The 22056-nt window shown below is 41.2% G+C and overlaps 1 protein-coding gene across 1 annotated transcript; it reads left to right on the forward strand.

Annotated features, from left to right (window-relative positions):
- Nucleotides 1–712: 712 nt before the first annotated feature.
- On the forward strand, nt 713–20970 carry CLDN18 (claudin 18; the record flags this gene model as incomplete). Its single annotated transcript, XM_084639833.1, has 5 exons — nt 713–932; nt 15392–15556; nt 18416–18524; nt 19420–19530; nt 20793–20970. The coding sequence occupies 5 exons, from the start codon at nt 713–715 to the stop codon at nt 20968–20970; spliced, it is 783 nt and encodes a 260-aa protein (XP_084495959.1).
- Nucleotides 20971–22056: the final 1086 nt, after the last annotated feature.

A 22056-nucleotide genomic window follows, 5' to 3' on the forward strand; every position in this document is an offset into this window, starting at 1 on the left:
AAGAACTCAAGTAAAAAATATATGTCCTGATTCTCCACCGCCTTTCACCGTGTGTAGACATTGTACCTGTGCCAAGTGAATGTAGAGTGGGCATAAATTGCTACTACCAACCTGATTTGGGAGTGTCTTACTCCTGTTTTGGATAGAGGTAAATAATAACAGAAGGAGCAAATCAGTGAGAATGAGACCCATGTTGTATGTGAAGACCTTTGGGGAATGCTGTGTTGGGAAGCACTGGCACGGTATGTTTACCCAAAAATGAGGAATTCATTTGTGGGTCTAGTTCTCCTTTGATCCCTCTTAACAGTAATGTGCCAACTACATAGAATAAGTGTAGCGGACTCCAAAGTATTTAGGTATGGGAAGAGGTGCAGGTGCATTCAGGAAAGGTAATGCTCCTCATAACTTTGTTCAAAGCGGGTTGCCCTACACTTGACCAGCAGTGACTGCTTAGCTCTGGGATAACAAGTGCTTCTAAAGGACAAAAGCTCCTACCTCTTGCCTCGCCAATGAAAAAACACACAACCCTACCCAGCAAGAGCGAAACTGGACTATCTTGCAAAAACACTTTGAGCAAATAAAGCCGCTGAACGGGCACCATCTGATAAGAGCAGCTGCGTTTCTGGTGGCTCAGTCAAGAGGACTTGACTGTTCCCGTAAAGTCTACGGCTTCATTAGAGCTAGCTCAGATCCTGGCCAAGGGGGAGATACCATGTCAACAACAATCTGCCAAGTGATGGGCTTTGTTGTCTCATCTTTGGGTTTTGCTGGGTGCATCGCAGCCACTGGACTAGACATGTGGAGCACACAGGATTTGTATGACAACCCAGTCACGGCCGTGTTCCAGTATCAGGGACTCTGGAGGAGCTGCGTGAGGCAGAGTTCAGGTTTTACAGAGTGCCGGCCTTATTTCACCATTCTTGGGCTACCAGGTAGGGGCAAAAGATGGACCCAGGTGAACCCCTGGAGTTTTCTTGAAGGAGAAATATAATACAGTTTTCACTGAATAGCAGGAGCTGATATTTTAAAGTGCTTTGCAAGGGGGAAAATTATCTCCAAAATACTTAGCACATGAACATAACAACACATGTATGTTGTGTTACCATAAATAATAATCTTACAAATATTACAGATTGATGCATATTTTTCTGGTACCTATATTATTGTCCTCAACTAGAAGTAAATCAGCATAGCTCCATTGATGTTAATAGAGCTACGCTGATTCAAATCAGCTGAGATATTGGCTCTTTGGATTTAAACACATATGAAATGGTGGATAAGAGCTGTTCTGTTATTTCATTTAACTGTTCCAGTGTTATTGGCTGATCATATTGATAATTTCCAGCAAGAAACCAGTGGAAACATTTTCCCCCCAAAGGAAAGAGGATATCCTGAATTTTCTTGTTGAGAAAGCTGGTGCTGAACAGTGGGCATAGAGGAATTGGAGTGCAAGAGGGTATTTTTAATTACTCTTTTTTTGTACATGGAGTTTTACTGGAAGGTTGTGGTTGGCTGATTGTTTTTTATTTTGGTTTTGGTTCTTCAGTCAATTTTTTTTATTGGGACAAAATGATCAAACTGATCTATGGCCTTTGAGGCACCTCATCTAAAGCTAATTTGGTTGGTTAGGGACAGGTGTATGAAAATTTCTGTTAAAATATGGCATAGTACATATCCCATTTGGATACTGTACTATTTACCCTGGGGCCTGATTCTCTACTGCTGAGCCACTTGTATAATAATTTACACCCATGCAAAGTGAATGCAAATTTGGTGCAAAACCATTCTGATCCAGTAGCATTTTACAGTCACTTTGCCCAGGTGTAAATGGGCAAGGCAGTAAAGAACTCAGAACAAGGGTGTGAGAGGGGTCAGTAGCAAACTCAGGAGTGTTGAAATCAGGGTACAATCCTTATTACCAAAACCATTTTATAAACAAATATCCAGACATTTTACACTAGAGAAGTCACTTCTGCCTTTGAGCATTTGAGTAATTTACAAAGCACTAGCATGCACTGAGGCTGGATCAACATTAAAATTGATCGGAATTATCAGTATTATTCTCCATTACTTTATGCAGTCATTTATACCTGTGCAATGTGGAATAAAAAATTAATACTGTGTCACTGATTCAGTGGCATTTGACACCCATTTCTCCTTGCACAAGTGCAAATAACTGCCCAGGATGCAGAGCTGTGGCAAATCACGGCCTTTTGTGTTCATATTGACTTGTGTAAAGCAGAGGACAGATCCTCTTGTTTCTCACCTGTTCTGTTCATTTTGATGACTGACTTGATTCATCTCTGAGAAGTCACCAGAGACTGTACAGTTGAAGACAAACTTTTTTGCTTTTGTGTTTGTTGCTTGATAAAATTCCGGGCTTCTCCCTAAAGATATGATTTAATAAATACATCTGTGTTCATTCTGGATTACGACTGGTAGACAATGCATTATGTCCATTTTGAGAAAAAAGCATTTGAAGCTAGCTGTCCTGGAGTTGCTTTTATTTTAATAAATATCTCTAACAAAGCTGTACATGACTAATTATGGTTTAAGACAGCAATATATTTTCCCTTAGCAACAGTGATGATCAGGTTTGACTGCGCTGATTTATCATTGGCAAGAGCCAGTTCTTAATTAGATTACTCTTTAAGTAATGTAATAAGTAGAGCCTGTCAGGAATTTTTTAATGAAACATTTTTTTTGTAGGAAAAATGTCCATTCATTAAAATCAAAACTTTTTGCAGGAAGGGGTCAATTTTGACGAATTTCCTGTGTCTACATGTTTGAAAGTTCTGTTTTTCAGTTTGAAATGACTTTTCATTTAGAAATTTAAACTAATTTATAGTAAAATAATAAACACAAATTTAAAAGGTTAAAATCAAAATGAAACATTTGGAAATTAATAAAATTAAACATTTTGATTGACTTGATCTGCCTTTTTTGGATTTTTGGTTTGTGAAAATTTTGAGATTTTTGACTTTTCATCCCAATTCAAGTTGAGAATCATTTTTCAAAATTTCAAAAATTTTTGCAGGATGGGAAACTTTTTTCCACCCATCTCTAGGAATAAGAAAATGTATTTAACAGTCACAAAAAGGTCATATTGCAAAAACAGAAGTTTGATCCGATTTATTCTCCATAGTGCATTGCTGAAATGTAAAGTTGGAATGACCTGGCTTTAAATTGTTGTTTTTTTTTTTTTAAAGATCATAGAAATTATAGAATCATAGAACTTGAAGGGACCTCAAGAGGTCATCTAGTCCAGTCCCCTGCATTCAAGGCAGGACTAAGTATTATCTAGACCATCCCTGACAGGTGTTTATCCAACCTGCTCTTAAAAATCCCTAATGATATCCATATTTCGGTAATTTTAATTGGTAGTAGGGTTCCATTTTCATGTCTGTTCTGGTAAAAGGAATACAGATGATGTTGCTTTAGATCAAATTATATGATTTTGTTCCACAGAGCATTTAGGCCCAGATCTTCAAAGGTATTTAGGCACCTAACTCCCATTGGTACCTAAATATCTTTGAACATGTGGATCTTAATACATATTATTCATACCAACATTAAAAAAAATAAGTTTCTTTAATTTCTCTTTGGGTTGAAAAATACAATGATGAGCTATGATGGGAATTATTACAAATCATCAGAGGCTATTCAGCCAGTCAGATTGCTTGATTGGCAGATCATTCTGAAACATCCATTTTATGGATAATTCCATTGCTCCTGATTGGGAAAAGTGGGGGGATTTGTTATTTAATTTTAAAATATTTGAATGACTATTAAAAATCTGAGGTTAATTTATATCACTGGCTGGATTTTTCAAAGGGAGATTTGTGCAATTGCATGGATGTCTTTTTTGTGCCTAACTTGTGTACAGAACCCCCTAATGTGTGCATGCCAATGAGGTGTGCAAATAGCCACTTGAGCAGCTGACTGTCCATGTGTGCTCAAATACCAGGTCTGTACACACTTCAGGTCTCTGTGCAAGATAGGTGTATGTGCATTTAATGAGCCTAGCTTTAAAAATATGGCCACTAAGTGCTCCTAATGACAACTTTTGAATGCTTTATACTCTCAGTTTGGACAAGACTAGAACCCTCCCAACCCTTCTACCTTTTAAACAACTGTCCTTTTAAAAGTAATTTTATTACAAAGATTTCTGATTGTTGAATACCTTCACCTAAAATTAAAATGCTTCCTATCCCAAATGTTTTCACGTTACATTCCATCTTCAGGGTGAGTGATAACACATGGACATTAATATGAATGGAATGTTATATCAACTCAGATAACTTTTTCTGTTGTCTTCTGCCTGATGTGGATTTGCAGAAATCACAATATAGGGCCAGGTTTCAGAGTAGCAGCTGTGTTAGTCTGTATTCGCAAAAAGAAAAGGAGTACTTGTGGCACCTTAAAGACTAACAAATTTATCTGAGCATAACCTTTCGTGAGCTACAGCATCTGATGAAGTGAGCTGTAGCTCACGAAAGCTTATGCTCAAATAAATGTGTTAGTCTCTAAGGTGCCACAAGTACTCCTTTTCTTTTTGTGAATATAGGGCCAGATATTGCTGTAAATCAGCATAGAATCATAGAACTGGAAGGGACCTCGAGAGGTCATCTAGTCCAGTCCCCTGCACTCAAGGCAGAATTAAGTATTATCTAGACAATCCCTGACAGGTGTTTGTCCAACCTGCTCTTAAAAATCCCCAATGCAATATATTCCAGTGCTTAACCACTCTGAGAGTTAGGAAGTTTTTCCTAATGTCCAACCTAAAGCCTCCCTTGCTGCAATTTAAACCCATTGCTTCTTGTCCTATCCTCAGAGATTAAGAAGAACAATTTTTTTCCCTCCTCCTTGTAACAACCTTTTATGTACTTGAAAACTGTTATCATGTCCCCTATCAGTCTTCTCTTCTCCAGACTAAATGAACCCAATGTTTTCAATCTTCCCTCATAGGTCATGTTTTCTAGACCTTTAATAATTTTTGTTGTTCTTCTCTGGACTTTCTCTGATTTGTCCACATCTTTCCTGAAATGTGGCACCCAGAACTGGACACAATACTCCAGTTGAGGTACTCTAATCAGCGCAGAGTAGAACAGAAGAATTACTTCTCTTGTCTTGCTTACAATACTCCTGCTAATACATCCCAGAATGATGATCGCTTTTTTTGCAACAGCATTACACTGTTGACTCATATTTAACTTGTGATCCACTATGACCCCCGGATCCCTTTCTGCAGTACTCCTTCCTAGGCAGTCATTTCCCATTTTGTATGTATGCAACTGATCGTTCCTTCCAAAGTGGAGTACTTTGCGTTTGTCCTTATTGAATTTCATCCTATTTACTTCAGACCATTTCTCCAGTTTATCCAAATCATTTTGAATTTTAATCCTAGCCTCAAAAGCACTTGCAACCCCTCCCAGCTTGGTAACATCCACAAACTTTATAAGTGTACTCTCTATGCCATTATCTAAATCATTGATGAAGATATTGCACAGAACCGGACCTGGAACCGATTCCTGCAGGACCCCACTTGTTATGCCCTTCCAGATAATTACTCTCTGGGAATGATTTTCCAAACAGTTATGCACCCACCTCATAGTAGCTCCTTCTAGGTTGTATTTCCCTAGTTTATTTATGAGAAGGTCATGCAAGACAGAATCAAAAGCCTTACTAAAGTCAAGATATACCACATCTACTGCTTCTCCCCTATCCACAAGGCTTGTTACCCTGTCAAAGAAAGCTGTCAGGTTGGTTTGACACAATTTGTTCTTGACAAATCTATGCTGACTGTTATTTATCACCTTATTATCTTCTAGGTGTTTACAAATTGATTGCTTAATTATTTTTTCCATTATCTTTCCAGGTACAGAAGTTAAGCTGACTGGTCTGTAATTCACCAGGTTGTTGTTATTTCCCTTTTTATAGATGGGCACTATATTTGCCCTTTTCCAGTTTTCTCAAATGTCTCCCATCTTCCATGACTTTTCAAAGATAATTGCTAATGGCTCAGATATCTCCTCAGTCAGCTCCTTGAGTATTCTAGGATGCATTTCATCAGGCCCTGGAGATATGAAGACATCTAACTTGTCTAAGTAATTTTTGACTTGTTCTTTCCCTATTTTAGACTCTGATCCCACCTCATTTTCACTGGCATTCACTATGTTAGATGTCCAATCACCATGAACCTTCTTGGTGAAAACCGAAACAAAGAGGTCATTAAGCACCTCTGCCATTTCCACATTTTCTGTTATTGTCTTTCCCCCTTCATTGAGTAATGGGCCTACTCTGTCCTCGGTCTTCTTCTTGCTTCTAATATATTTGTAGAATGTTTTCTTGTTTCTTTTTATGTCCCTAGCTTGTTTAATCTCATTTTGTGCCTTGGCTTTTCTCATTTTGTCCCTACATACTTGTGTTATTTGTTTGTATTCATCCTTTATAATTTGACCTATTTTCCACTTTTTGTGGGATTCTTTTTTGAGTTTTAGATCATTGAAGATCTCCTGGTTAAGCCAGGGTGGTCTCTTGCCATACTTCCTATCTTTCCTACGCAGTGGGATAGTTTGCTTTTGTGCCCTTAATAATGTCTCTTTGAAAAACTGCCAACTGTCTTCAATTGTTCTTCCCCTTAGACTTGTTTCCCATGGGATTTTACCTACCAACTCCCTGAGTTTGCTAAAGTCTGCTTTCTTGAAATCCATTGTCTTTATTGTGCTGTTCTCCCTCCTACCATTCCCTTTAATTGCGAACTGTATCATTTCATGGTCACTTTCACCCAAATTGCCTTCCACTTTCAAATTCTCAACCAGTTCCTCCCTATTTGTCAAAATCAGATCTAGAATAGCGTCCCCCCAGTAGCTTTCTTTGCTTTCTGAAATAAAAATGTGTCTCCAATACATTCCAAGAACTTGTTGGATAATCTGTGCCCTGCTGTGTTATTTTCCCAACAGATGTCTGGGTAGTTCCATTCCATAGCTCCATTGCAGTCACATAAACAATGGCCACTCTCAGTGGCACTATGCTGATTTACACCAGCTGGGGATCTGGCCTATCACATGTTCTCTAACACACTCCATTTCCAAAGACAAGGGACTTGAGCCACAAAGAGGCTATCGGCTGAGCTGAGGAGGAAATGACAGGGAGTGGAGGAGCCTAAGCCCCACCCTTCAAAGGGATTTATGTCAGAGGGAGGTGAATGCACGGACTACAGTTGTGCCTGGCCCCTATGTGGGATAGAAGAAAATGAGGTATCTTGTTCTCTCTCCCACACACCTTCCATACCCGTGTGGGGTGAGATATAACTTAGTGCATAATAATTCATTTTTTCTTCTGTTGGTATGAACAACGTATTGGAAAAATTCATGACATGTCAGTCATCCCCTAGCAAAGCAATGTCCCCTCTTGCCTGGTCTTCTGCAGCTCAGCTACACAGGGACAGAGCTCTACTGCTGTTTTTAAAATAAAGGACTTACCACCTCAATTCCTTAATTCAGGCCTCAATCCTCCAATCCATGCTGGACTTCACTCAGAGATTTTTCTCCCCAATGACTGCAGGGTTGGGACTAAAGTGTTTTGAAACAGAGAGCACGATCTATGGCTGTACTCTGGCTGCATCACACCAGACCAGAGGCACAGAAAGCAACTGGAATGCACCAGTTTATCTGATCCAGAATGTGCTAGTGACGTCTGAGAATCAGAGCAACCCTCCTGTCATCTTATTCGCACCCAAATATTGTAATATTTTATTGGACATTTGTAGGAAGCACTGAGGGGAGAGCTTATCACTCCCTGAGAGGAAACCAGAACTATTGATTCTATTCAATAGTGGCTTACTCACAGCTACGGAATATTAATTTCACCGGTTGTCACTCAGCCAGCAGCACACGCCTTGCTTGGTGATATCACAGGCAATTTGTGCTCTCACTGAAACCAAAGCGGTTGAAATGAAACTTCAGCCTTTGTAAAGAAAAATGAGTAAAGGAACATTGTACTTTTCTTCTTGCTTCTTCCTCCTGCTCTGCACCAAATGCCTCGTGAACACCCTTCAGGGCTGATAACACTTATCCATCAGCCTCTTGATTTCTGATGAATAATAATGAAATCACACCTCTGTGCTGATGAGTGGGAGGCTGAAAATACCTGGTTTGTTAACACTTGTTATCAGCTGATAAGGACATACCTGATGATCAGAATGAGTCATAGCAAAAATAACCTGGGATTGTCAATACAGCCCAATCCCACTGAAAGCCATGGTTATTTCAGGTTGGGTCTCTCCATGTGTTCAGTGCTGCTTGTCATGTTCATCTGTAGGTGAGTCACTGCGCCAAGTTGACAAAGCTATTGGTTCTACCCAAACATGAGGTAACCCACCTAATGGCAGGGAGTCTAATGTTCTTCGACATGGTCCCCTGACCACCTCCCCACTTAACATGGCTCAAGGGGGTAGGGCAAGGCTGGCAGAATTGCAAAGATTTCCCTTTCACTCCTGGCCAACTTGTTCTGCAGTGTAATTTTTCTAAGGTAGCTATGTCAGCTGTTCTGTGATTGTGGGACAATAAGTTGTCCTGGTGGTATCAAATGTGAAAAGAATAATTGAAAAAAGGCTACCTTATAACTCTTGGAAACACTCTTTAAAAACTTTAAAATCACCAGAGAATGGCACCGAAGAGAATGCCCTCTGTACTATGGCTTCTCCTCTGTGCAATGCCACATAGTTCACTTCTGGCTCTTTTCAATATAGTACCTTCTCTCTCATGGTCTGTTCATATACGCCATCAACTGATGACCATTCAGGTCAATTGGAGTCTTTACCACAGCCCGCACCAGCTAGTAGCAGCCCACAAGGAGCAACACATGACCTGGGAACATCCAGAACACAGTACTCCTCCAGCCACTCCCTCTTCCTTTACTAGGCTCACTCTGTATGCTGAGCCTAGGCTATGGAGTAGCGTAGAAGACGGCTATTCCAGCTCTGTGCCAGCTGCGAACACCTGCATACCAAGAGAATTCCCAGCTGATGAGATCAGACTGGAGACTCTCGTCCTCTTGGTCTCACGAGTATGCTTGTTCTTGCAGAAACACAGGTATTAATACCCATAACAGCATTGACATAAATAGAACTCAGTCATTGGAATGTTCATGGAATGACAAAAAGAAGCCCAAATGTACCAAAATCAAATCACAAAAGGTACTTTACAAACATATTTGTGACTGCATCCTCCCGGTATTTGACCATCTCTGGTATTCTGATACCTTCTTATCTCTCATGGGGTCTTCAACAACTGGTATGAATACTGGCACAGACATTATTGCCAGTAAATGTCTGCAGCCAAGTGTGAAATTGTGGATGAGGTGAAATAGATGCCATTTCATGAGAAAGACTTCTTGATATTCAAACACCCATACACCTTCTTTTTTCTCTGCTAGAGAGAGAGGCAGCTTGAGGGATGTTAAGAGGTGTTGCTGTAGATGAGTCACAATATGTTGGTTTACAGTTGGGAACCAACATACAGTAGCTTTGTATGAGAGCGTGTGTCAACTCTTCAATCTGCTTTTCACAATTTGTTTGCTCAGTTGAAGCCTTATGTGAAAAGGGGTTGTTTGTGTGACTTCTCAGCATGGGCATAACTTTCTGCATAAATCACAAGCTGCTGCTCTTTGCTCTGCACCACTCTACATGCTCACTTGCCATGAGCAACATCTGGTGCCAACCAAATCTGCTTATCTCATCACCAGCCAGTGAAATAAACATAACACACCCCTCTGACTTACTGTAATAAAACACCAAAGAGAATAAAGCCACCGTGAGGTAGCCATATTTCTTTTCATTTCATTTTTTAAAATTGCTATACCTGGTTAATCCTTAGTTTTGTCTCTGGATCTCCAACAATGGAGCAAGTCTAATACCTGAAAAACAGTGGACCTCATTGTCTCCTATGCCCTGCACCTTGTGTTGCCATTCACACTCATGAAAAGTGAGTGTGAAATCCTACCTTCCTGATTTTAGTCATACTTTGCAGTAGCCATGCACAGCTGTAAATAGAGACCCTAGATCAGTGGTGGGCAACCTGCAGCCCGTGGGCCACACGTGGCCCATCAGGGTAATCTGCTGGTGGGCCACCAGACAGTTTGTTTACATTTGCACAGCCACCCACAGCTTCCAGTGGCCGCAGTTCACCGTTCTTGGCGAATAGGAGCTGCAGGAAGTGGCGTTTAAAATCTTAAAATCTGTTGGCCATGGGCTTCACCCCTGCAAATCATTCACAATCTGGCCCATGCTGTTTCACAATTTGTTTCAATTTCCAATTTTCACGTTTGAATTTAATTGAATATATAAAATAAAGTATATTTCAAAACAAAAAATCATTTCAAAATGAAAAATCACAGCTTTCCGTTCCCAACATGTCCATTTTGACATTTTTGTAACTGTGTTCCTTTTTCTTTTTGAAGTAAAATTTCACCAAAATCAATATATTTTCATGAAAAATGTTGGTTTTGTCAAAAACCGGCATTTTCTTATGAAAAACTGTTTTGACAAAAAAAAATTTTGAACCGACTCTCCTCACACCATTTGAGGAATCCTGAAATGATAAAGATAAATATGTTTCAGAGTAGCAGCCGTGTTAGTCTGTATTCGCAAAAAGAAAAGGAGGACTTGTGGCACCTTAGAGACTAACCAATTTATTAGAGCATAAGCTTTCGTGAGCTACAGCTCACTTCCTCAGATGCATATCGTGGAAACTGCAGCAGGCTTTATATATACACAGAGAATATGAAACAATACCTATTCCCACCCCACTGTCCTGCTGGTAATAGCTTATCTAAAGTGATTTCCAGCACAAATCCAGGTTTTCTCACCCTCCACCCCCCCACACAAATTCACTCTCCTGCTGGTGATAGCCCATCCAAAGTGACAACTCTTTACACAATGTGCATGACAATCAAGCTGGGCTATTTCCTGCATAAATCCAGGTTCTCACATCCCCCCACCCCCATACACACACAAACTCACTCTCCTGCTGGTAATAGCTCATCCAAACTGACCACTCTTCAAGTTAAAATCCAAGTTAAACCAGAACATCTCGGGGGGGGGGGTAGGAAAAAACAAGAGGAAACAGGCTACCTTGCATAATGACTTAGCCACTCCAAGTCTCTATTTAAGCCTAAATTAATAGTATCCAATTTGCAAATGAATTCCAATTCAGCAGTTTCTCGCTGGAGTCTGGATTTGAAGTTTTTTTGTTTTAAGATAGCGACCTTCATGTCTGTGATCGCGTGACCAGAGAGATTGAAGTGTTCTCCGACTGGTTTATGAATGTTACAATTCTTGACATCTGATTTGTGTCCATTTATTCTTTTACGTAGAGACTGTCCAGTTTGACCAATGTACATGGCAGAGGGGCATTGCTGGCACATGATGGCATATATCACATTGGTGGATGTGCAGGTGAACGAGCCTCTGATAGTGTGGCTGATGTTATTAGGCCCTGTGATGGTGTCCCCTGAATAGATATGTGGGCACAGTTGGCAACGGGCTTTGTTGCAAGGATAAGTTCCTGGGTTAGTGGTTCTGTTGTGTGGTATGTGGTTGTTGGTGAGTATTTGCTTCAGGTTGCGGGGCTGTCTGTAGGCAAGGACTGGCCTGTCTCCCAAGATTTGTGAGAGTGTTGGGTCATCCTTTAGGATAGGTTGTAGATCCTTAATAATGCGTTGGAGGGGTTTTAGTTGGGGGCTGAAGGTGACGGCTAGTGGCGTTCTGTTATTTTCTTTGTTAGGCCTGTCCTGTAGTAGGTAACTTCTGGGAACTCTTCTGGCTCTATCAATCTGTTTCTTTACTTCTGCAGGTGGGTATTGTAGTTGTAAGAAAGCTTGACAGAGATCTTGTAGGTGTTTGTCTCTGTCTGAGGGGTTGGAGCAAATGCGGTTGTATCGCAGAGCTTGGCTGTAGACGATGGATCGTGTGGTGTGGTCAGGGTGAAAGCTGGAGACATGCAGGTAGGAATAGCGGTCAGTAGGTTTCCGGTATAGGGTGGTGTTTATGTGGCCATTGTTTATTAGCACTGTAGTGTCCAGGAAGTGGATCTCTTGTGTGGACTGGACCAGGCTGAGGTTGGTGGTGGGATGGAAATTGTTGAAATCATGGTGGAATTCCTCAAGGGCTTCTTTTCCATGGGTCCAGATGATGAAGATGTCATCAATATAGCGCAAGTAGAGTAGGGGCTTTAGGGGACGAGAGCTGAGGAAGCGTTGTTCTAAATCAGCCATAAAAATGTTGGCATACTGTGGGGCCATGCGGGTACCCATAGCAGTGCCGCTGATCTGAAGGTATACATTGTCCCCAAATGTGAAGTAGTTATGGGTAAGGACAAAGTCACAAAGTTCAGCCACCAGGTTAGCCGTGACATTATCGGGGATAGTGTTCTTGACGGCTTGTAGTCCATCTTTGTGTGGAATGTTGGTGTAGAGGGCTTCTACATCCATAGTGGCCAGGATGGTGTTATCAGGAAGATCACCAATGGATTGTAGTTTCCTCAGGAAGTCAGTGGTGTCTCGAAGGTAGCTGGGAGTGCTGGTAGCGTAGGGCCTGAGGAGGGAGTCTACATAGCCAGACAATCCTGCTGTCAGGGTGCCAATGCCTGAGATGATGGGGCGCCCAGGATTTCCAGGTTTATGGATCTTGGGTAGTAGATAGAATATCCCAGGTCGGGGTTCCAGGGGTGTGTCTGTGCGGATTTGATCTTGTGCTTTTTCAGGAAGTTTCTTGAGCAAATGCTGTAGTTGCTTTTGGTAACTCTCAGTGGGATCAGAGGGTAATGGCTTGTATCCCCGATAATGTCACGGCTAACCTGGTGGCTGAACTTTGTGACTTTGTCCTTACCCATAACTACTTCACATTTGGGGACAATGTATACCTTCAGATCAGCGGCACTGCTATGGGTACCCGCATGGCCCCACAGTATGCCAACATTTTTATGGCTGATTTAGAACAACGCTTCCTCAGCTCTCGTCCCCTAAAGCCCCTACTCTACTTGCGCTATATTGATGACATCTTCATCATCTGGACCCATGGAAAAGAAGCCCTTGAGGAATTCCACCATGATTTCAACAATTTCCATCCCACCACCAACCTCAGCCTGGTCCAGTCCACACAAGAGATCCACTTCCTGGACACTACAGTGCTAATAAACAATGGCCACATAAACACCACCCTATACCGGAAACCTACTGACCGCTATTCCTACCTGCATGCCTCCAGCTTTCACCCTGACCACACCACACGATCCATCGTCTACAGCCAAGCTCTGCGATACAACCGCATTTGCTCCAACCCCTCAGACAGAGACAAACACCTACAAGATCTCTGTCAAGCTTTCTTACAACTACAATACCCACCTGCAGAAGTAAAGAAACAGATTGATAGAGCCAGAAGAGTTCCCAGAAGTTACCTACTACAGGACAGGCCTAACAAAGAAAATAACAGAACGCCACTAGCCGTCACCTTCAGCCCCCAACTAAAACCCCTCCAACGCATTATTAAGGATCTACAACCTATCCTAAAGGATGACCCAACACTCTCACAAATCTTGGGAGACAGGCCAGTCCTTGCCTACAGACAGCCCCGCAACCTGAAGCAAATACTCACCAACAACCACATACCACACAACAGAACCACTAACCCAGGAACTTATCCTTGCAACAAAGCCCGTTGCCAACTGTGCCCACATATCTATTCAGGGGACACCATCACAGGGCCTAATAACATCAGCCACACTATCAGAGGCTTGTTCACCTGCACATCCACCAATGTGATATATGCCATCATGTGCCAGCAATGCCCCTCTGCCATGTACATTGGTCAAACTGGACAGTCTCTACGTAAAAGAATAAATGGACACAAATCAGATGTCAAGAATTGTAACATTCATAAACCAGTCGGAGAACACTTCAATCTCTCTGGTCACGCGATCACAGACATGAAGGTCGCTATCTTAAAACAAAAAAACTTCAAATCCAGACTCCAGCGAGAAACTGCTGAATTGGAATTCATTTGCAAATTGGATACTATTAATTTAGGCTTAAATAGAGACTTGGAGTGGCTAAGTCATTATGCAAGGTAGCCTGTTTCCTCTTGTTTTTTCCTACCCCCCCCCCCAGATGTTCTGGTTTAACTTGGATTTTAACTTGAAGAGTGGTCAGTTTGGATGAGCTATTACCAGCAGGAGAGTGAGTTTGTGTGTGTATGGGGGTGGGGGGATGTGAGAACCTGGATTTATGCAGGAAATAGCCCAGCTTGATTGTCATGCACATTGTGTAAAGAGTTGTCACTTTGGATGGGCTATCACCAGCAGGAGAGTGAATTTGTGTGGGGGGGTGGAGGGTGAGAAAACCTGGATTTGTGCTGGAAATCACTTTAGATAAGCTATTACCAGCAGGACAGTGGGGTGGGAATAGGTATTGTTTCATATTCTCTGTGTATATATAAAGCCTGCTGCAGTTTCCACGATATGCATCTGAGGAAGTGAGCTGTAGCTCACGAAAGCTTATGCTCTAATAAATTGGTTAGTCTCTAAGGTGCCACAAGTCCTCCTTTTCTTTTTGTGAAAGATAAATATGCAGATTTGCAAAGGTATTTAGGTGCTCAAAGATGCTGACAGGCCCTTAACTGCATCATTGGTGTCTAAACACCAATATAAATTGGGCCCAAATTCCATTTAGAGCTAACTGGACCATTTGTGATGTATCTGTGGGCCAATCTCATTCTTCCCTTGCTTCTTACAGTGTGGGACACGAAGCTCACTCCTATGTGGAAGAGCACCTAGAAGGTCAATATGCCAGGTTCAGAGTATGCTCAATGGGAATAGTTCATGGAGACATAGATTTAACATCTTTCCTCAAGAAATGCTACTCAGGAAATGATTGTTTCCCTCACCCTAGAAAAATGCTTTCATCTTCACAAATATTTTTCTTTGCAAATGTTCAAATTTTCCTTAAAAAGGTAAAAAACCCAAAGCTGAAAATATTTCAGCTTTTGGCAACTGAAAAGCTTAAAATTTAAAACCAAAAATGTTCAGGTTTTTTGGCTGCTAAAAGCAAAACCAAAAAATGTTGGGTTTTGGTTTATCGATGAAAACCTAAAATGGCTTGACAAAAACAGAATTTTGGGGATGAAAATTTTCCTTTTTGTTGAAAAGCCCATGCGCCGGTGAAAAATCTTTTTTGATGGAAAATGTCCAAACAGCTCCATCAGCTCTTCTCTGAGAATTCATTTGGTTGGAAACAGCAATGCCTGCTGTGGGCCATGTTGGCTATCCCCAGCCGCAGCCTGGACTACACCCCCATGTTATGTAGTCAAATATTTTTTTCCTTGCTTGTTTTGCAGCAATGTTCCAGGCTGTGAGGGCCCTAATGATCGTGGGCATCGTCCTGGGTGCCATTGGCCTCCTTGTGTCCATTTTCGCCCTGAAATGCATTCGAATTGGCAATATGGAGGACTCCGCAAAAGCCAACATGACTCTGACCTCTGGCATCATGTTTATTGTGGCTGGTAAGTCATTGTGCTCTACACAATTTCTTCTATTATGTGCAAAGCTCAGCAAGCAGCTGAATTTAAGATTGAGGAAGTCTTTGTAAAACAAAAAAGCAAAAGGACAAATACAGTCAAGATGCACAGGGAACAAATGTTTCAGAATTGCAAACTGCAGTGCTACCAACTCTGACAATATTTCTGGTGTTTTTATTAAGGCCTCAGCTCCCAGAGTCATGTAAATATATGAGAACCTCAGTTTTCATTTAATAGAAATGTAAGTTTCTAGCTTTCATGGAGATGGAAATCAGCATGAAAACGTGAACCCTAAAAGCTCAAAAACCAGATAACAAATAAAAAGATCCCAGAAATTATTACTTTTAAAATGTCATGATTTTTAAGACAGTTTCATGATTTTTGAATATTTGGGATTGCCAATAAAATCTAGTCATTCTTGTCTTCCTCATGTGGGCAATCCCAGAGGTTCAAATAACATGATCAGAGGAGAGGGGATAGCTCAGTGGTTTGAGCATTGGCCTGCTAAACCCACGGTTGTGAGTTCAATCCTTGAGGGGGCCGTTTAGGGATCTGGGGCAAAAAAAAAAATTGGGGATTGTGCCTGCTTTGAGCAGGGGGTTGGACTAGATGATCTCCTGAGGTCCCTTCCAACTCTGATATTTTATGATTCTATTCTATGACTTACATCAATAAATAAGCAGAATTTACCCCTGTATTTGCACTAAGCAACCAACTGTGAAAGTGGTGATACTTAAGGGAATTTCTTCATCACAGATTTACCCACAATCCATTGCAGGTGAGTAAAGAAACTGAGTCCATATTCTCATTGAAGCTGGAATGTATCAGCAGGATTGTTGTAAGGAAGACACGAGAAGTAATTCTTCCACTTCACTCTGTGCTGATAAGGTCTCAGCTGTAGAACTGTGTCCAGTTCTGCGTGCCACATTTCAGGAAAGATGTGGACAAATTGGAGAAACTCCAGAGAGGAGCAACAAAAATGATTAAAGGTCTAGAAAACATGACCTATGAGGGAAGATTGAAAAAACTGGATTTGTTTAGTCTGGAGAAGAGAAGACTGAGAGGGGACATGATAACAGTTTTCAAGTACATAAAAGGTTGTCACAAGGAGGAGGGAGAAAATTGTTTTTCTTTAATCTCTGAGGATAGGACAAGAAGCAATGGGCTTAAATTGCAAGGGCGACTTAGGTTGGACATTAGGAAAAACTTCCTGTCAGGGTAGTTAAGCACTGGAACAATAGCCAGGAAGGTTGTGGAATCTCCATTACTGGAGGTTTTTAAGAATAAATCAGACAAAAACCTGTCAGGAATGGTCTAGTTATTACTTAGTTCTGCCTTGAATGCAGGGGACAGGACTAGATGACCTATTGAGGTCCCTTCCAGGCCTACATTTCTATCATTCTATGAAGGCCTGATTTCTGCAATGCTTACACAGGTTGAGCACTTACTCAGGCAGGTTGTCCCAGTGACCTCAAACAATACAGTTCAAGCATGTACAATATACACTGTTTGGATGAAAGAAAGGGCTTCAGAAATGTGGGATCATTTTTGCATTTAAAATACATATAATTTTACCCACTGACTTCACAGGGAGCAGAGTTAGGCCAACAGTGAAAGTTTCTGCAAATCCCACCCATATATTCTACATTTGTGAAATCATTGAAAGACAATGAATGGAAGATATTATCTATCTAAAATACAGGCAAGGCCTCAGCTACACTGTGGCATATTAGAGCTGGAGAGCAAAGTCAAAAGGAAGGATAGTTCAATGGTTAGATCTAGCCTAGCCTTCAGGAGACCTGGCTTTGATTCCTTACTGTGCTATAGACTTGTTGTGTGACCTCAAGTAACTCTCTGTAAAATGGGGATTATTGCACTTCCCAAAGTCACCGAGGCTCTGGGAGGATAAATGTATTAAAGACTGTGACATGCGCAGATACTAGAATAATGGGAGTGATTTGATTCCTAAGATGGAAACACCACTGATTTCTGTGGTCCTGGCTCCTCAAGCTCTCCCACTCCTGCCATCAATAAAGTCCTACTTGCATTTTTTATTTGGCTATTAAAACCCATTTGATTTCCACAGCCCCCAAATTTTCAGTTGTCAGCATGCTGCAAATAGAGGGTCTTATGGGGAGCCAGAGGCCCTGGCAGCTGGATAAAGGATAGGTGGGGCTTTTGGAAGGTATCCCCTGGTTGGCAAGCAGGGGACTTTTGAGGACTTTGGTAATGTGATGGGTTCGAGTCTTTTCCTTTCCGCTTTGGGGCAGGGATATCTGTGACTTCAGATTTGCAAGAGGGATGTTTGGATTCCTCATTCACAACCTCAGAAAACGTTCATAGCTTCTATTTGCACCCTTTCCCAATATCCCAATGGCTGTGAAATGATTTTTTTCCACATGAAAATTTTAGATGACAATGGAAATACTTTCTTTGAAGTTTTTCACTGAAAAACCAAAATCTCAAAAACCGGGGGTGGGGGGTGGGGGGAGAGATGGTTTTCAGCAATCAAAATTTACATGTCTCAAAATGGTTTTCCTTTGAGAAAAGGTTGAACTGAAAAAATCTACCAGCTCTACTAGAGAAGGTTTTTTTGGGTGGGGGAAAGGGAGGGCTGGGTTGTAATGAATGTTTTGATTCCAGAGCACTCCATTATGGAGCAATTCACATGGAAACCTGACAATTAGTCTCAGTGCTTCTGCCATTGTATAACTTGTGCAAAATGAGTGCAATCGGAATGGTAGGTAGCACTTTACTCCCATTTTTTCAGAGATCTGAATGGCTCCCTGACATATAAGGCAGTGGGGAATCTTGCTCCCAGGCCCATATTATCTCTGTTCCCAGGTCTATGTGCTATTGCCGGAGTGTCCGTATTTGCCAACATGCTGGTCACAAACTTCTGGATGTCAACAGCCAATATGTACCAAGGATCGATGCAGACAATCCAGACAAGGTAACCTTCTCCTTTTGGAAGAGCAGTCAATGGGAGGTCAATATAGCTCAGGAGAAGAATGTTAGCATTGGCATGCAGTAGCCATGGCTGCCCCAGAATCAACAAGCATGTAGTGATGGCATCTACTCTGTGTTTGTAGATCAGTTCTGATGCTATGGCTAGATGGATTTATCAGGCCAGATCTTTAGCTGTGATGAGTGCACAGTGTAGTGAACACCACCCTTGGGATCCACTCTATCCAAAGCCAGTTCCCCAAGCACATGCTCAGCCTGCTGTAACTTGTATCAGCTGCCAATGGTCCCCAGAGGCTATTACAGCAGCTGAGGACAGGGTTGCCCAGTAATGTCATTTTTTGAGTATGTCTGCAGGGAAGGGGGCGTGCGTGATGTAGAAGTAACTATAGTGGTGATATGCTACTTGCTTATTCTCCTGCTTGGGGTGAGACTGGGGAGGTGTGGAGGTCCTCCTATGACTGATTAATCCTGCTTTAAGATCTGATCCAAAGCCCAGTGTAGTTAATGGTAGTCTGTCAATTGCCTTCAGTGGGCACTTTGAAGGTTGAAATGAATAAACAAGCAACACAAACAATGTAGCTGAGGGATGTCCGTGCTCACCTATCCAAACCAGAGGAGTAGGGAGAACACATCCGTCCACTCTACAATATGGATGACACTTGGGCGGCTGGGTGGGATATAGTCACTCTCATTCTTTTGGGACAGAGGGAAATCTGAAGGTAAAAACTAAGAAAGACCTCTGCTAAGAGAGACCAATGTGGTAGAAGAGACTTCGTGTTCCAGGAGAGAATTCTGTATCTTAAACACACTTCAAAACAAATTGCATGGGGAGTTCCTGCACCCCTACAGCATTACGGGCCCTTTGTCTTTTTATTTTGTAGGTATACCTTTGGTTCAGCCTTATTTGTTGGATGGGTTGCTGGGGGCTTGTCCCTGGTAGGAGGCGTTATGATGTGCATTGCCTGCAGGGGACTGGTACCAGAAGAAACCAAGTAAGTCCCAATGCTTCTAAGTTGGAAGCTTTGCTGGTAATGAAACAGTGTTTGATTGTGCACTAGAAAAGTGATGGACAGTCTTCTGCGGGGTTCATTATTTTATGGCACATCACAGATCTCTAGTTTAGATTACCCTGGCAAGCACTGGATGTGCAAAATGTATATAGCCCATGGACCAGATGCGCAGTAGCTGCAATCATATAGCACACCCAATTTACGAAGGATAGAATGATTAGAGCTTGGCAATTTTTTTTCAGAGAATAGTAATTTGACTGAAAAATGCATTTTGGGGGGCAAACTATATGCAAATTCAGGCTGAATTTTGGCATAGTTTGGCCAAAAAAAGATTTTAAAAAAATTAAAAATATTTCTTTTTGATTTTTTGTTTTGAAACTTTTTGTTTCATTTTGAAATTTGGTCACTTTAAAAAAATATATAAACAAACAAACAACGGTGAAAAACAGCCAAAAAGAACCAAAATGAAAACCCCAGAAGCATTCATAATGGATTCACAAACATTCATTTTCTCAAGTTTTTCAATACAGTGAAACATCTAGAAAAAAATTGGTTTGGATTTGAATTCAACCAAATTGGTGGGAGGCAGCGGGGAGGGATTTTTCATTTTGGCCCTGGAACTCAAAACCAATTATTTGCTCAGCTGTAATCATGATGTCTGTGGGCCGCCTGAGAATACAGTATACTTACTTGTATAGTGTTTACTTACATGAGTCACATGATATTGTTTCTCTTCCATGACTGGGTGATATATGTATCAACAAAGTATGAATTGCAATTTTTACAATCAAACATACAGTTCAAAATGTGCACTATGACTATGTTGGTTGGCTAACTTTGTTATATACATTACAGCATGAGTTGCAAATTGTGTAACTTGTCATAGAATCTCTGAAGCCAAAGGAGCGAGGACAATTTACACCAGATGCAAATCTGCCCCTGTATGTTTCATTGTTACATTTTCAATCTGCAATTCAAACAATCTGCAGGCCAGGAATTATTCGTGGAAGAAACTGGTGAAGCATTTCAAATAACAAATTTAAAGGAGAGAATTTTGCAATCTGTTTGTGGACATTTGGCCCTCATCTTAATCAGGGCCTCCAAGTGTTACTATCATACAAATAATAGGAATTAATATAGTGCTTAATCAGTTGCATTAAATCCAGGAACTCACGGGAATAAAGTTCACAGCAGAGTGGATATTGGAGAGTCTGCATTGCCGACATATTTTATTTCTCTTTCAGTTACAAGGCAGTGTCCTACAATGCATCAGGACGGAATATCTCCTACAAGACTGCGCCATATAAGGCTGGTACTGGCTACGAATCTGAAGCCAAAAGTAAAAAAGTCTCAGCATACAATGACGCTGCTCGTAGCGATGACGGGAAACGCTCATACCCTTCAAAATATGACTATGTCTAGAAGTCCTTCAGGGGTCAAAGATACACTATTGTTTTATAACACTTTGCAATCCAAAAACAAACCAAAAAGAATGCTTAAACAAGAGGCACATAGGCCTGTACGTAGGTTCACTCTTTCTTATTTTGTTTGGTTTACTGTGGTGAGGTGTAGGGCATTTTCATTGGTTGTTAATGTGACCTTGATTTGACTTTGTACTGGTGTCCCCAATATGACGAGGTCCATAAAAAAAGCAGTGTGAGTTCTTCTAGTTGTTCTCATCCTTAAAAGAGATGGTTAGTATTTCAAATACAGCTTATGAAAGCCAAAAGCATGGTTCTTCTATGTGCCGTTTTCTTTCTTTTAATTGATTTACATTTCTATTTAATAACAGAACACAGCTGGAGTTTGCAACCCATGTAAATCAATCACGATCACATTTTTGTTTGTGACTAAAAACTAAATAGCACTGAGAGCAGGCATGATAGGCCTTTGCAAGTCAGGTTGCTAAACCTAAATGTCTGTGCTGACTAGTAACAAAAGGCAATTGTCTCCAGAAACGCTGGTGGCTGATCTTAATTACAGAGCAGTATGGAAAAACAGCACCACACCACTACATTCCCCACCTCCCCATTCAATTTCATGCAAGGTATAGAGATTTGTCTCCTGTTTTTTTCAGATCCTGGAGACCTTAACGTAACCTCTAGTTATAGTCAGAGAAAGCAACAATGCTTTGCTTAAATGATAGTGTATCTTTGCCCTAGCTTTGTAACCCAGCCCTGCCACCGCAGGTTAAAGAGCTAAACAATCATTGCCTGCTGTGTTATATGCTGTGTGCTTTAACGAAATTCCAGTGGCCTTTCTTTAAGCAAAGTGAGCATAGACAGGCAGATCCCACATTTGTGCTTGGTCATCACTTGTACCCAGACACTTCCTTCCCTGGTACTGTAATGTATTATATGATGCTGATTTGGTGTGATATTTAATTTGATTTACCTTACTTAGACGTTAGATGTAACCTGTGATACCAAAGTGTATTTATTTCCTCTGATCCCATCAGGGAATATACATAATCCATTGTTATTCGCAGGCATGGTATTTTCTGTGAGA

The sequence above is a fragment of the Lepidochelys olivacea genome (assembly GCF_965140295.1).
Source record: "Lepidochelys olivacea isolate rLepOli2 genome assembly, chromosome: 9".
NCBI classification, from domain to species: domain Eukaryota; kingdom Metazoa; phylum Chordata; order Testudines; family Cheloniidae; genus Lepidochelys; species Lepidochelys olivacea.